Genomic DNA, 17310 nt, shown 5'->3' with positions numbered 1-17310 from the left:
ATAACTTCATCTAGTTCCGTGTGGTTGTAACTCTAGGCCTTATAATCTTTTACGCTTCCTACTAATGTGCTTGTCCTTACATCTTCCCTTACATCTTCTTTCTTGTCCCTTCTAAATTGATGGATTACTCTGCTGCTTTGGGGTTCCTGTATTTCTCTGACTGAAATGAACTAGTGAGAAAAATTATTCCATCTTTGAAAGCAGGAGCACGGTTTTTTCAAATGTTTGTCCTCTACCTATTCGATGACTCCTACCACAGTTTGGGAGGCGATTTTTTATACTTTTTAATGAGAGCTTACTATGTGCCAGACAGTGTACTAAGTGCTGGGGTAGATACAAGCTAATCACACATGTCCCACATGGGGCTCACAGCTTTAATCCACATTGTACAGATGAGGTAATTGAGGCACAGAGAAGTGAAGTGACTTGCCCAAAGTCCCACAGCAGACAAGTGGTGGGGGAGGGATTAGAACCCAGATCCTTCTGACTCCCACTGTATTTAGCTATGCATTGTACTTTCCACTACAATGTATGGCACTTTGTAGCTACTTAATAAATATCATTACTACAACTATTAGGAATGAAAAACACCCTTTGGTTTGAGAGAATGAGGGATCTAAACAAATGGGTCCGGGTCTGTATTTTCCAACCAATGAATAAATAATATTAATAATAATAATGGTATTTGTTAAACACTTGTATCGTCTTATCTTATGCCGTCAAATCGTTTCCAAACATATCTCTTCCAGAGCGCCCTGTTCTCCATCTGCAATCACTCTGGTCGATAAGAGTTTTCTTGGTAAAAATTCGTAAGTGGTTTACCATTGCCTCCTTCTGCACAATAAACTTGAATCTCTGGCCGCGGTGAGTCTAGACCTGTAGAAAATTGCCTGCCACTCGCTAGCCACTGGCCAAGCTAGGAACAAAATGGGAAGGCCTCTGCTTGACTCTCCCTCCCGTAGCCTAGACTAGTAGAGTACTGGAAACCCTCCAGGTGCGACCCTGAGAGTGGAGTTAAGCATTTACTATAGTAGTAGTAATTGTGGCATTTGTTAAGAGCTTATTATGTGCCAGGCACTGTACTAAGCACTAGGTTGGATACAAGCAAATGTGGTTGAACACAGTCCCTGTCCTGCATGGGACTCACAGTCTTAATCCCTGCTTTACATACGAGGTAACTGAGGCAAAGAGAAGTGAAGTGACTTGCCCAAGGCCTCTGTTTGTTGCCAAATTGTACTGTCCAAGCACCTAGTACAGTGCTCTGCACACAGTAAACACTCAATAAATATGATTGAATGAATGAAAAACCAGGCCTGAGAAGACAATCAAACAGGGTTAAAAAAAAAACGGCTATCTGATTGCAAATGGAGTTGAGTTGACTCATATCGATTTCATTAAGAGAGAACAAGTTTCCAACACACCTGGGATGTTGACTGAGCGTGAGGTTGCTTCCACGGGGGATAGCTTCGTTGGCTTTTTATTTTTTTTTTTCCTTGAGTGTTGGTTTGGCTTAAGCAAGCACAGTCAGTGATTTCCAGATTCCTTAAACAAAGATTCTTTAGTTACTCTTCAGGTCCCAGTCCAGAACATTCATAGCAGAAAGATAGCCTATTTCTCCAAAACTCACATCAAAACTCAATTCTGAGGCCTATGGTTTTTGCATTGTTGATAGTCTGTTCTGTGAGGTGTGAACCTGCTCGAATTTTACCGGTTTTGAGGAAGAAAAAACATCAATAGGTATTTTTTTCTGCTTTATGTAGAATGCAATTAAGGTGATTAAATCACCTGGCCACCCCCATCCTCCTCCTCCGACCTCATCTCACCTTCAATTACAACCCAGCCCATACATTTTGCTCTTCTGATGCCAAACTTCTCACTACACCTCAGTCTCATCAATCTCGCCAACAACCGTTTGCCCACATCCTGCCTCTGACCTAGAATGCCCTCCCTCCTCCTCATAATAATAATAATAATGGCATTTATTAAGCACTTACTATGTGCAAAGCACTGTTCTAAGCGCTGGGGAGGTTACAAGATGATCAGGTTGTCCCACGGGGGGCTCACAGTCTTAATCCCCATTTTACGGATGAGGTAACTGAGGCCCAGAGAAGCAAAGCGACTTGCCTAAGGTCACCCAGCAGACAAGTAGTGGAGCCGGGATTAGAACCCATGACCTTCTGATTCTCAGGCCCGGGCTCTAGCCACTATGCCGTGATCCTTCTCTGTTTCCCCATTCAGAGCCTGATTGAAGGCACATCTCCTCCAAGAAGCCTTCCCAGACTAAGCCTCCTGTCCTCTTCTCCCAATCCCTTCTGCGTCGCCCTGACTCACTCCTTTTATTCATCCCCCTTCTCAGCACCAGAAGCTCTTGGCCTTGAAAAGGACAGTACCCCCTGAGTGGGAAGGGTTACCAGAACGGCAAATTTTCCACACTGCTTGTCCTTGAAAGCATGGTGAAGTTTCAAATTGATTAGAGCAAGTGAATGTAGCAATTTAGCTGGGCCTTGAGAAAGTGTAATGTTTAATCCACATTACTCGGGGCATAAAGGGTCTCTTGTATTCGGTATTTCGTGTATTAATGTTTGTTTCCCCCTCTAGATTGTAAGCTTGTTATAGGCAGGGAATGTGTCCGCTAATTCTGCTGTGTTGTATTCTCCCAAGCGCTTAGGACAGTGCTCTGTGCATAGTAAGCGCTCAATAAATACCACGGATTGATTGATTGATTGATTTAGCACTAGTTGAAGCTACAGGGCTCCTCCAGGGTGTGTATCAGCCTGGCTTTTTGGGGTCTCCGCACAGATAGACCCCAGGCCTGGGAATCAGAAGGACCTGGGTTCTAATCCCAGCACCGCCACATGGCTGCTGTGTGACCTTGGGCCAGTCGCTTCAGCTCTCTGAGCCTCAGTTACCTCATCTACAAAGTGGGGATTAAGACTGTGAGTCCCTCATGGGATAACCTTGTATCTACCCCAGTGCTTAGAGCAGTGCTTGGCACATAGCGCTTAACAAGTACTATCATTATTATTATTATTATTATATCCCTGGGCCTTCCATGCTTTCATTTCTGTGACCGGTGACAACGCCCTCCATTCTCTTAGAACAGGAACCAAAACAAATGCCCTTCATTGTTAACTTAGAAATTACGGTATGCCCTCTTTTAGGAGGCTCGGAAGGAAGACAATCACCTGTTTATTTGGCCAATGCATATAACGGCATCATCCACCTATAATGTGGTGATATTTCTGTTAGAATGCAGCTGGCCAGAGGGTAGGGAATGTACCATGATGAAAAACATTTCAGATCCGATATTTATGGATTTATGGTCATTTCAGTAGTTTGCTAGCCGAAGGTAGCGGGGATAGGCTTAGTGGAAAGAGCCCGGGCTTGGGAGTCACAGGTCGAGAGTTCTAATCCCAGCTCCATCACTTGTCAGCTGTGTGACTTTGGGCAAGCCACTTCACTTCTCTGCGCCTCAGTTCCTCATCTGTAAAATGGGGCTGAGGGCTGTGAGTCCCACGTGGGACAACCTGATTACCTTGTATCTATCCCAGCTCTTAGAACAGGGCTGGGCACATAGTAAGCGCTTAACAAATACCATCATCATCATCACCACCATCATATAGAGCTTGTTTCGTTTCCGGACAGCTGGACAGAAGAATGCATCAATATAGTATAAGATATAGTTATTACAAATTATTAGGGAAGCAGTGTGGCTTGGTGGATAGGGCATGGCATATAAGTTAGTATAAGATATAGGTATTACAAATTATTAGAGAAGCAGTGTGGCCTACTGGATAGAGCAGCAGATTGCTCTAAGCTTTTAAGTGCTTAGTACAGTGCTCTGCACACAGTAAGCGTTCAATAAATACGATTGATGATTGCCTCAGTTACCTCATCTGTAAAATGAGGTAACTGAAAGTTTGCTGTGAGCTGGAAATGTGTCTGCGTATTGTTGTGTCGTTCTCTCCCAAACGCTTAGTACGGTGTTCTGAACACAGTAAGCGCCGGATAAATACGACTGAAGGAATGAATGATTAAAATGGGGATTAAAACTGTGAGCCCCACATGGAAAATGGACTGTGTCCAACCTGATTACTTTGTATCTGCCCTAGTGCTTAGAACAGTGCCTGGCACATAGGAAGCACTTCAGAAATACCATTAAAAAAAAAAAGTAACCAGGCAGATGTGTTGCCAGTTGAATCTAGAAACAGGCCTAGTGATACGCAACTCTAAGCATCTGTCCTTTGATGCCTCATTGGGTTGGAGCTCGATGCTAGCTTCGACCCACACAGGCTCGGAACAGACATTTCCCCCTGAAATCTCTTCAGAAAACACGCCTCATTTTTGGAATTGAAAATTCCCCAGCCACTTCCCCTCCTGAGCCTTAGTCAAAGGAACAGGGGAATCTTTTCCCAGTTTGCCCCCACCCCGAACCAAATGTGAAAAGATTGGTGCTGAGCCTGTCTGAGCACGCCAAGTTCTAGGGAGGAGGACACACCTCAGAACCAAACAAGAAAGGAATCACTCGCTCCTTGTAGGGGGACTATGGAAAGGTCGGGGACTAGAGTTGGGGGTGAGGTGGGAACCATCCTCTAATTTTGAACCCATTGTGGGCAGGGATTGTCTCTATTTGCTGCTGAATTGTACTTTCCAAGCTCTTAGTCCAGTGCTGTACACAAAGTAGTGCTCAATAAATACGATTGAATGAATGACTGAACTCCGTCAATATATTTATCAATATATTTATCCCCACTGTTGGCAGAGCTAAACTGAGAAGGAACACAAATTAAACAGGACCTCCGAAAGTGCTAATTTTGTGGATGAAGCTTGCGTTTTTGTTTACATAGGAAATATTCCCGAAATGCTTCGAAACCCATTCTTTTGATCCCCCCGGTCTGTTGGCTCCAAGAAAAACCTGGCAAGAAACACCAAGAATTTACCTCTTTGGTTTCCTGGAGTACATACTGTATACCTCCCAAGAATACACAGTATACCCCACTGGCTCATAAGAGCCAGATATTGTGTTCACTTTTCCTGCCAGCCCAGTCGATTGAGCTAACTTTGATTTCCCACATCCCGAACAATCGCCCTCTGAAAGTCTGGCAACGGATCATTCAGACGTCTCTCTGGCTTCTAAAAATCAGAGACTCAGTTGGAGGGATGCCAGGAGAATATTCGCAGGGCCCCCGATTGATAAAACTTCCATCAGCCTTTGGTGATAAAATATTCATGTTTCTGTAATGATTTGAAGGCCCATTTGAAGCAGGGATTGAAACCGAGGACAATTTGACCAGGAAGAGGGCAGAAAGTCAGCGCGTTTGGAGAAGCAGCGTTACTTGGTGGATAGAGCACGGGCTTGGGAGCCATAAGGTCATGGGTTCTAATCCTGGCTCTGCCACATGACTGCTGTGTGACCTTGGGCAAGTCATTTTGCTTCTCTGGGCCTCATTTATCTCATCTGTACAATGGGGATTAAGAGTGGGAGCCCAATATAGGACAAGGACTGTGTCCAACCTGATTAACTTGTATCCAATCCAGCGTTTAGAGCAGTGCTGGGCACATACTAGGCGCTGAATAAGTACCATAATTTAGCCGAGTAAGATTTTTCTCTGCTGGACAGGCCGAAGTGGACGGGCAGACAAGCCAAATGACCTACACATCCTTTCAGGTTTAGCCACCTGCGAAGTGGTGTGACCTAGTATATAGAGAACGAACCTGGGAGTCAGAGGACCTGGGTTCTAATCCCGGATTGGCCACTCATCTGCTCTAAACTCTAGACTGTAACCTCATTGTGGGCAGCGATTGTAACTGTTATATTGCTCATTCATTCAATCGTATTTATTGAGCACTTACTGTGTGCAGAGCACTCTACTAAGCATGGCTTAGTACTATGCCATGCTTAGTCTACTAAGCTTAGTATTTGTCTGCTTAGTCTGCTTAGTCTACTAAACAGCATGGCTCATTGGAAAGAGCACACGGGCTTGGGAGTCAGAGGTCATGGGTTCAAATCCTGGCCTGGCCAATTGTCAGCTGTGTGACTCTGGGCGAGTCACTTCACTTCTCTGGGCATCAGTTACCTCATCTGTAAAATGGGGATTAAGACTGTGAGTCCCGCGTGGTGCAACCTGATCACCTTGTACCCTCCCCGGCACTTAGAACAGTGCTTTGCACATAGTAAGCGCTTAACAAATGCCATCATTATTATTATTACTTAAAAAGTACAATTCAGCAACAAAGAGAGACAAACCCTGCCCACAATGGGCCCACAGTCTAGAAAGGGGGAGACAGACATCAAAACAAGTAGACAGGCACCAATAGCATCAATATAAATAAATAGCATTATAGATATATACACATCATTAATTTAAATACGTGGAATTATAAATATGTACATATATACACAAGTGTTGTGGGGTGGGGAGGTGGGTAGAGCAAGGGGAGGAGGAGAAGAGGAAAAGGGGTGCTTAGTCTGGGAAGGCCTCCTGGAGGAGGTGAGCCTTCAGTAGGGCTTCGAAGGGGGAGAGTGTAATTGATTGAAGTCTAATTGATTGACGTCTAAGTGATTGACATCTAATTTCTCTTTGCACTCCAGATCCAGAAGGAGAGTGGAAAAGGGGCAATCTGAAATTATCTTTCTTTTTAATTATTATTCATATTATCCTTCTCATTATTATTTATTTACTCACCTCCCAGGCCCACAGCACTTATGTGTATATCCGTAATTTATTTATTTAATCAATGTCAATGGCACGGAATGTGTCTGTTGTATTCTCCCAAAGCTCTTAGTACAGTGCTCTGCACACAGTAAGCACTCAATCACTATGATTGATTGATCGATAGATTGGGTTGAGTCTGACAAAGGGCTTAGTCCGATTTGGGTTCCATACCACTACTGTAACGGCTTAGAAAACCAAGATTTCAGGGAGAGTTGGAAGACCCTTTACACAATTCACTCTGGGCTACCAACTGTTTTGTAACTCTCTTCTCTGGGAGTGTGGTCTTTTCCTAGGCCTTCGGTTTTGCCTTTCCTCCACTTTTTGTGATGTTCATGGTATCTGGAGGCTTCTAGAAAACAAACTTACACCCAGAAAGAAAGCAGGCAGCCAGCCCGATAGATTTCACCAGCTCTGGCTCTTCTGTTTCCTTTCAGTTTGGTTTCCTTGAGCTCCTCAAGGAGAAAGCCCATGACCTCCGCTCTCCCATGTGCCCAGTTCTGTGAGTTTTGGCTACATTCATTCGTTCGATCATATTTATTGAGCGCTTACTGTGGGCAGAGCTTGCTACTAAGCGCTTGGGACAGTACAGTATGACAATAAACAGACATTGTCCCAGCCCAAAATGAGGTTTCGGTCTAGAGGGCCACATCTTAATCCAGAGAGGTTAAATGCCGAAAGGAGACAGACAGGGAACGTGGCTCTGGGAATTCTTGGTGGGAGGCAAAGCAGCTGAATTGGTGGATGGGAAGAAATGTTTGCCGGTTTCAAATTATTTCACTCCCTTCTGCAAGCCTCGCTTAGTTGCTTACAGTCTGCTCGGCCGGAAGCTCGCTGTGGACAGGGAGCGTGTCTGTTATATCGTTACGCTGTACTCTCCCAAGTGCTTAGTACAGTGCTCTGCACACAGTCTTGTCTTGTGCTGTCGAGTCATTTCCGACCCTGAGCTATTCCATGGACACATCTCTCCCAGAACGCCCCTCTGTCCATCTACCATAGTCCTGGCAGTTCATCCATAGATTTTTCCTGGTAAAAATCCTGAAGTGGTTTACCATTGCTGCCTTCCACTCAGTAAACCCTGCACATGGTAAGCTCCCGATAAATATGATTGTCTGACCGACAGACCATATATAACGAATACAGGATCCACAAATTTACTACTTGGCTCTAAATGTGCTGCCTATTTTCTCTCTCCAAGATTTCTGTTTATGAACTTACCACCGAGAACCTTAGCTCTGTTGTTGCTGAAACCTGCTCGACAAAATCACACTGTCTCTTGCTGCCAAAAATAGATCATCAAATGGGAGAGTGAGTGGTCTAAAGCTATTCAGGTCAAGGACATTGGGACAGATACTTTGGATATTGGCTACGGTCCAGAGTTTCAGCATTGTGGAGGGTATAGGGCAGCTTAATAATAATAATTATAATAATTAAGGTATTTGTTAAGCGCTTACTATGTGCCAAGCATTGGGGTGGATACAAGCAAATTGGGTTGGTCACAGTCCCTGTCTTACGTGGGGCTCAAACCCCATTTTACAGATGAGGCCCAGAGAAGTGAGTGACTTGCCCAAGGTCACACAGCAGATAAGTGGCAGAGGCGGGATTAGAACCCAGGTCCTTCTGACTCCCAGGCACGGGCTCTAACCACTAAGCCACACTGGTTCTAGATGTTTTGTAGCCATTTTCCCTAAAGGAGCATTATTATTATTATCATTAGGATCTGGTAGAAGTTCAGTAAAGCTGTCCCTCCATAAATAGAGCTGGGCACCCCAGAATTTCTGAGGGTCTGGACTTAGGCCGGGATGGTGTCTGTTTTATTGTCGTACTGGACTTTCCCAAATGCTTAGTAGCGAGCTCTGCCCACAGAAAGCGCTCAATAAATATGATCGAACGAATGAATGAATGTAGCCAAAATAGAGCAGATACATGTTCATCCAGTGAGCGAGAGGACCGTGAGACTGTAAGCTCCCTGACTGTAAGCCCATTGTGGGCAGGGAATGTGTCTGTTTATTGTTGTATTGCACTCTCACTAGTGCTTAGTATGGTAAGCGCTCAATAAATACGATGGAAATACCATTGAATCGAATGAATGACTGCTACTAACTCCAATCCCCTCCTCCTCAGCATAAATTGCGGCACTTAAATCTTTACTCATAAATTCAATCCTTTATCCCTGGAGTCCTCACAACCCCTCTGATCCTTTATCTCTCTTACTCCACAATGCCCTGCTCCTCCGACGACCCCCATCTCAATAATGATCCCTCTCCATGAGTCATTATTTAGGGATGAACGCAAGAAGTTTTCCGTGTTCCTGGAGGGTCCCGTATCCGGTCCGTTCCCAGACAGAGAGTTCACGTCTCTGTGACCCCAGAAGATGGGAGGTTCTTTCCACGGATAGTCTGCAAACCGCTACATCTGCCTGCTTCTCAAGTGGTTCTCTTCAGAGGCAGCGTAGATTTCTCTGTCCCGTTTTTCCCTCCAGAGAAAACTATGGATCACCCCGGCTAAGGTCCTCTGAGGGCCCTCGTAATCACAAGAAACGGCAGAGAGGGGGAACGAGCGACGAAATGATTCTGTACTTTTCCCTCTGGTTTTTATCCCCAGATTCCTCTTACTTCCTCTACCCCTTGCCATGGCCGACGTCTTTACTTCTTGGATAGTGGGTAAGTGGCTTCGTATAAAGACACTGCCACTTCATGGTTCGGCTGTTGAGGAATTCTCCCGGATGGGGACTGGTATCAATTTTTCTTTCTCATCCCCCTGGATCAAACACATTACGTCCATGACAGCGTGTCACCATCCTCTCAGGAAAAATGGTCGTTCGAGTTCTGAACTCTGCTGTGGATATAGGTCGCTATTTGCTAACTAAATACTGATTTCACTGTTAAGGAAGCTTCCCGCTGCCCCAATAAAACCATGCCCTTTTTTCTTTCTTCCACAGGACTATTTTTATCCGAGATACCTGGGTGAGTTTAATTACAACTTTCTCTAATTGGCACTTTTTTTAAAAAATGGTATTTGTTAAGTGCTTACTACGTGCCAAGCACGGTACTAACCGCCGGGGCTTCACATGGGGCTCATAGTCTAAGTAGGAGGGAGAACAGGTATCGAATCCCCATTTTGCAGATGAGGGAACTGAGGCACAGAGAAGCCAAGTGACTTGTAAGAGGTCACTGTTATGTGGCAAGTTCCACAGATAGCAGGAGTTGAGTTAAAAAGACTGTTTTAAGGCTGTCTCTTCACCAGTCCAGAAAGGAAAACGACAGTGGGGTCATTAGGTGGAGAAATTGGGTCAAATTCTAAAGACCACACCAAATTAATCAGGCCCCACAGAATCTGCCTTTGCCCTAGTGAACCATTTGGCTACTTCTGGGAATGAATAAATCAGTCAGTCATATTTATTGAGCACTTACTGTGTGCAGAGCACCGTACTAAGTGTTAATTAAAGCATGACCTCTGTCTTTTCAGAAAAAATTCTACATGGCTGCAGATTATTCGATCCCCCATATGGTTCTGTTTGCGCTACGTCCCTTGCAATAGCAACGTAGCCTGGGAGTCAAAGGACCTGGGTTCTGATCTCGGCTCTGCCTCTTGTCTGCTGGGTGACCTTGGGCAGATCACTTAACTGCCCTGGGCCTCAATTTCTTCATCTATAAAATGGGGATTCAGTACCTGTTTTCCCTCCCACTAAGCACTTAAAAAATATTGTCTCCCAGCGCTTAGCAACGTGATCTGCCCACACTGAGCACAAAATAAATACTCTTTCTACTTTTCCTTGATTTGGGTAGCCAATTGTATTTCTGTTGGTGACCTGTCCAATATTATAGCAGAGCTCACATTTTCAGTTTATAGTATACTGTCATCCATTCATTCATTCGATCGTATTTATTGAGCTCTTACTGTGTTTAGAGCCCTGTACTAAGCGCTAGGGAGAGTACAATATGACAATAAACGGGCAGATTTCCTGCCCACAACGAGTTTCCAGTCTACACTTTTCAAGAAGGGTGACCTCTGGGGAGGGTTTTCTGTGACTGTACTGAACATCCAGATGGTGATTATCTTTGCAATTTGATATCACCCTCCCATTTGAAACAACTCCCTCTTGGATAATCTTTCTGGAAATCAGACATGTCTCTTCAGCATTGACTGGAGTGTGTTTTCCAATACCTAGCTGTAGATTGTAGACTATATGTACAATTTGGTCATCTCTCATTTTCTTGTTTTATTAGAGCTAAAATATTTGTACAACTATAAACCTACCTTCCTGGTCATTGTTTAAAGCCTCATGGGGTTAGCAGGTGGTATTCATGTATTAATTCATTCATTCTTTCATTCAGTTGTATTTATTGGGTGCTTTCTGTGTGCTAAGCACTGAACTAAGCACTTGTGAGAGTATGATATAACAATAAACAGACACATTCCCTGCACCCAGGGAGCTTACGTATACGATCTGGTCATCTCTCATTGTCTTGCTTTATTAGAGCTAAAATATTTGTACAAATATAAACCTACCTTCTCAATCATTATTTGAAATCTTACCAGAATGGAGAGGTAAACTGGCCCTATTCCTTGGCAAATGGCAAATAATGAAAATGTCCCTTTCTCTCCTGCAGAATGCATTCAGAAATATGGGTCTCCTTATACCAAAAGTCCAGATTTCATTACATGCGTTCACAGTAAGTTTCTCTTCCACCTTTCTTAATCTTTGTGCTTCAATTATGCTTGATTCTGATTTTATTCTAGTTTTGGGAAGGAGTCTCTCCCACACTTATTTTCTCTTGTTGCCCCCCGGGGACATGAGAAATGTTTGATTTGCAAATGTATACCTTTAAGCAGAACTGTTGCCGTTTGAGTTTTTCCAAGTTGTAGGAAGACTGTCAGCTCATTGTGGGTGGGGAATGTGTCTACCAAATGTGCAGTATTGTAGTCAATCATATTGATTGAGCATTCACCGTGTGCAGAGCACTGTACTAAGCACTTGGGATAGTATGATAGAATAATAAATGGATATATTCCCTGCCCACAGTGAGCTTACAGTCTAGAGGGGGAGACAGACATTAATATAAATAAGTAAATGATAGATATGTTCATAAGTGCTGTGGGATTGGGAGGGTGGGATAAAAGGAGCAAGTCAGGGCGATGCTGAAGGAAGTAGGAGAAGAGGAAAGGAGGACTTAATCTGGAAAAACCTCTTGGAGGTAAAGCTCTTGGATGCAGTAAGTGCTTGTCCTCTTCCAAGTGCTTACTACAGTGCTCAGCACACAGTAAGTGCTCAATAAAATGATTGATTGATTGATTTGGGACCATTCCTAACATTGTTAGATATGCATACGTCGCAGGTCACAATCAGTCTGCAGGCCCTTTCCTTTCCCTTCTCTGTAATTTATTCTATGTCCTTCTCACCCTGCAGACTGTAAGTTCCTTGTGGGCAGATATCACGTCTACGAACTGTCGTATTGTAATAATAATAATTGAAGGAGTCAAAAGGTCATGGGTTCCAATCCCGACTCCGCCACTTGTCTGCTAGGTGGCCGTGGGCAAGTCACTTCACTTCTCTGGGCCTCAGTTACCTCATGTGTCAAATGGGGATTGAGACTGTGAGTCCCACATGGATCAATCAATCAATCAATCAGTCATATTTATTGAGCGCTTACTGTGTGCAGAGCACTGTACTAAGCGCTTGGGAAGTACAAGTTGGCAACATATAGAGACAGTCCCTACCCAACAGTGGGCTCACAGTCTAAAAGGGGGGAGACAGATCAGGGACCGTGTCCAATCCAATTTGCTTGTATCCACCCTAGCGCTTAGTAGCTTAGTACAGTACCTGGCATAAAGTAAGTTATTAACAAATATGATAATAATAATAATAATAATAATCTCCCTCATGCTCCCTCTAATCACGCCCTTCTCAGCTGTAGGGCTGAGGGAGGATTGAGTGAAGGGAACAAATCCAAGTACATATGAGGCTCACCGTCTTAATCTCCATTTGACAGATGAGAGAACAGTTCCCTCCTCTATAAAATGGGGATTACAGTTGTGAATCCCATGTGGGACATGGACTGTGTCCAACCATGTTTCTACCCCAGCGCTTAGTGCAGTGCCTGGCACATGGTAAGCTCTTGACCAATACCATAAAAAAAAGCACTGATCCATTGTTTTTTGGTGTTTTTTTTTAGTGAGTGCACGTCAGTATTTTCTGCCCTTCCCAACTCTGGGCTAACTGAGAGGGAAACTCCTCAGATCCTAGGTAGTCAGGGTTTGCTATTTAGTAGTGGGGAGAATTCATTAAATTTCTCTGACTCTCGAGAAAAAAAGTCCTCTCTTCCCATTCCCACCGGGTGGAAACAGGGGCAGAGGACTTGAAAAGCATCCTCGTGGCTCCTCTAAAGAGGGTCGGGGGATGAATGTGATCTGGGCTGTCAGCAAATGTTTCACATTCCATTCCGCAGCAGCACACGAGTTCCTTCCTCCCCTTCCTGCAATGCAACATTATGTTGCAGCCAAGATCAATTGTTTTTATCTTCCGAACGGCTCAGTCCCGAAGGCTCATTTTTGAGCCGAAGGCCAGCCAGACATCTTTAGGACCACCCCAGCCCGGCCAGAAAGGTGGACAGAGGAGAGGATGGGCTGGCCGTTAGCAGCGCTGGATTAATTCAGGGGCACGTCGGGGGCTCTGGGTTGAGGAGGGGGACAGAAACGCCCCACAGAAAGGCCCTCCAACTTCACGATCTGCTGATGCCTTTGCAACCCCCACCAAAAGTCACCTTCGAGTGTGTCTGGATAGAGCACATTTCCACCCCTTATCACTTGTCTCCCCCACGGCTTTGGCCTAATGTCAGAGGTCATCCCAGCAGGCAGTTGGCAGATGGCACCACACATGCTCAATCGGTCAATCGATCCAATTTACTGCCACTCAGCCAGTCAATTGCATTTATCGAGCGCTTACTGTGTGCAGAGCACTGGACTGACCTCTTGGGAGAGTACAATAAAACAATACAAGAGGCACGCTCCCTGGGATTCTACTATAAATAAATTACAGCTAAGTACATAAGTACTGAGCACTTACTGTGTGCAGAGCACTGTACTAAGCGCTTATGAGCTTAGAGTCTAGAAGGGGAAGTGGAGAAGGAAAACTGGAATGTTAATAGTTTTGTCATTGGACATATGTATATACATATTGTCATATGTATATATGTTTGTACATATTTATTACTCTATTTATTTATTTATTTATTTATTTTACTTGTACATATCCTATTTATTTTATTTTGTTAGTATGTTTGGTTTTGTTCTCTGTCTCCCCCTTTTAGATTGTGAGCCCACTGTTGGGTAGGGACTGTCTCTATATGTTGCCAATTTGTACTTCCCAAGCGCTTAGTACAGTGCTCTGCACATAGTAAGTGCTCAATAAATACGATTGATGATGATGATTGGACCAAATTGGTGTTACATTCATTCATTCATTTATTCAATCATATTTATTAAGCACTTACTGTGTGCACAGCAATTAATTACTCCCGTATGTATTACTAGTTTTTAACTGCTGTATCCAGTCGCTACTGGCTTTAAGAGAATCACATTCCGGGGGAAGCTATACAGATGATTTGTATTCAGTAGCTCTAATAAGACCGTGTTTGCTCCATATTTTCAAAAATGTTCAGCTGGCTTTACTTTTGTAAAGTTTACAGATGTTGAGGGGAGAAGGAGGAGTAAGTCTAGAAATATGTTTCTTCTCATTAAGGCACAGAACAATTCCCCAAATTGACTCAGTGGCAGATGGACGAAAAAGAATGAGAATAACTAGTCCAAGTGAATCTTCAATTTTTTTGCCCTTTTGCCCTGGTTAGAAGAGCTTCATCTGCTGAGCCCAACATTCAGAGACTTTGGCAATCCTCCTGCAGAGAGTTCCGAAAGGAGGAAGACCAAATTCCCCCCTGGTTTTTGCTCTTCCAGATGTAGTTTTTCCCAATAGAAAACCTTAGGTCCACCATCCACAACACTAGGTGATCAAGAGGGAGGAAATATTCACAGGGGCCTTTCCCCGAATTACATTTCTCCTTCCCAGAGACACGTTGGCCAGTCAGTCATATTTATCGAGTGCTTACTGTGTGCAGGAGCGCTGTACTAAGCGGTTGAGAGAGTACAATATAACAATAAACAGACACATTCCTGGCCAAGTCACTACGATTGAGGAAATACGTGGCTTAGTGGAAAGAGCCCGGGCTTGGGAGTTAGAGGACATGGGTTCTGCCACATGTCAGCTTTGTGACTTTGGGCAAGTCACTTCGCTGCTCTGTGCCTCAGTTGCCTCATCCGTAGAATGGGGATTGAGACTGTGAGGCCCACGTGGGACAACCTGATTACCCTGTGTCTACCCCAGCGCTTAGAACAGCACATAGTAAGCACCTAAAAAATAGAGTTTCCAGGACTCTACCAGTCTCGGCTACGGGAGGGAGAGTCAAGCAGAGGCCTACCCATTCCATTCCTAGCTTGGCCAGTGGCTAGCGAGTGACAGGCAGTCTGCTACAAGTCAAAACTCACCTTCTTCTGGGCAGCAGCAGCACGGGACAGAGTTGAGGGCGGAGACTCGAGTTTACTGCGCAGAAGCAGGTGATGGTAAACCACTTCTGGATTTTTACCAAGAAAACTCTACAGATCCACTACCATAACGATCGCAGATGGAGAGCAGGCCGTTCTGGGACAGATGTGTCCGTGGTGTCGCTATGGGTCGGAAACGACTCGACGGCATAAGACAAGACAAGAATCTAGACCAGGGGGGTCTGGGTAGCCTCTAAGGACTTTAGAACCGATTCCATCTCCAAAATTGGCATGCCTAGAGTATCACACAAGAGTCAGGTGGTGTCCATGGCCAGTGGGGCTATTCCATAGCCCAGGAGCGTGTCCCGAGAAAAGCCAGGTGGCCTAGTGGAGAAACCAGAGGCCTGGGAGTCAGAGGACCTGGGTTCTAATCCTGGCTCCTCCTGCTGTTGTGTGACCTTGAGGAAGTCACTTAATTTCTGTGCCTCAGTTCCCTCATCTGCAAAATGGTTACTCAATGCCTGTTTCTCCCTCCTAGACTGCGAACCCCTTACGGGACCTGATTCTCTACCCCAGTGCTTAGTCCAGTGCTTGGTACATAGTAAGTGCTTAACAAATATAATGACTGTCTATAATGACAGTCTAAATGTAATTTAGGCTGTGAGCCCACTGTTGGGTAGGGACTGTCTCTATATGTTGCCAACTTGTACTTCCCAAGCGCTTAGTACAGTGCTCTGCACACAGTAAGCGCTCAATAAATACGACTGATTGATTGACTGATTGATTGATAATGATGATGATGATGAAAGAGCATTTGAGTACTGTCAGGAAAGACACCGGAATGCCCTCGGGATTCCAAATGCAGTCCAATGGAAAAGAAACCAGAGGAGGAAATGGGGAGAATGCTAATTCCAATCTTCTCACTGTACCTCGATCTCGTCTGTCGGACCACCAACCCCTCAACCATGTCCTGCCTCCTGCCTGGAACGCCCTCCTTCTTCATTTCCGACAGACAATGACTCTCCCCACCTTCAAAGCCTTATTGAAGGCCCATCTCCTCCAAGAGGCCTTCCCTGACTAAGCCCTCCCTGTCCTCTTCAACCACTCTTTTCCATGTCACCCTGATGGGCTTGCATAGGGGTTGCAGTTGGCCAGCCTAAATGATGTCGGGAGGAGGGCGGGGTGGTATGCAGGGTGAATTTGCAGTTTTCTCCCAGCTCGGAATGGAGCTGGTGTTGGGCTGGGGTGAGGTGGTCTTCATGCCTGTTTGGCAGAGATTTATCCATTCCTGATTTAAGGAGAGGGCAGCCCAGGAAGAAATAGCCATTCCCCTGAGTTCAGAGCCCGCCCCAAACCCCTCCAGGGGACTGGATCAAGGACAATGGATCGGTCTCCGAACAATGAGCCCATTCTTCCTCACATTAAATCACGTTGCTAAAAAAAAAAAAAATTGCAGAATTCAAGTACTGTGGTCCAAAACGCCTTCCATGTCTCCTATTAAGGAGGTGAGGAGGGGTGGAGAAGGAGATTTTTTTCCTCTGCCTCCTTCCTTCCATAAGCAGTTAAAGATACTTGTTGCCACAGTGGTTCCTTGGCATCTGTCTGTAATAATAGTTCTTTCTCTAGCCCTGGATGGTATAAGCTTCTCAAACCTTCGCATGACATAACTGTCATATTTGGAAGCGATTTCCTGCGTCTGACATTATTTCTATTGGGTTCTCTCTTGGCTTAATAAATAGAAACTGAGTTCAGCTGTGTGTGTGTGTGTGTGTGTGTGTGTGTGTGTGTGTGTGTGTGTATCTGTTGAGAACTTGGTTTTCCTTTTTTCTTTAAGCCGTCTTTCTGGGAATGGAAAGGAATAACTATTTTGTACCATAAGGGATTTCAGGCAACAGGCTGATATTTTGTGAACGCTTCACCGAGTCCTTATTATGCACGCCTCAGCTTGCCTCCTCTTGTCCCAGTGGTTTTCAGGGCACTTAAAAGATGTGACTTTCTCATTGCTCCGAACCAAACTTGAAATTCCAGTCCTCATGGACTGACGAGTCTCGATATGAAT

General features: G+C 44.7%; 1 protein-coding gene across 2 annotated transcripts in view; it reads left to right on the top strand.

Annotated features, from left to right (window-relative positions):
- The window catches only part of GAS6 (growth arrest specific 6), a 73031-nt gene that overhangs the window by 16444 nt on the left and 39277 nt on the right, over positions 1-17310 (top strand). For both annotated transcript variants that reach the window (XM_038761893.1, XM_038761892.1), the window contains exons 3-4: positions 9655-9679; positions 11327-11389. In XM_038761893.1, coding sequence (XP_038617821.1) covers positions 9655-9679; positions 11327-11389 — 88 coding nt within the window. The remainder of the gene's footprint in view (positions 1-9654; positions 9680-11326; positions 11390-17310) is intronic.

The sequence above is a fragment of the Tachyglossus aculeatus genome, chromosome 20 (genome assembly GCF_015852505.1).
Source record: "Tachyglossus aculeatus isolate mTacAcu1 chromosome 20, mTacAcu1.pri, whole genome shotgun sequence".
In the NCBI taxonomy this organism is placed as follows: Eukaryota; Metazoa; Chordata; class Mammalia; order Monotremata; family Tachyglossidae; genus Tachyglossus; species Tachyglossus aculeatus.
This window is presented reverse-complemented; position numbering and strand designations above follow the sequence as displayed.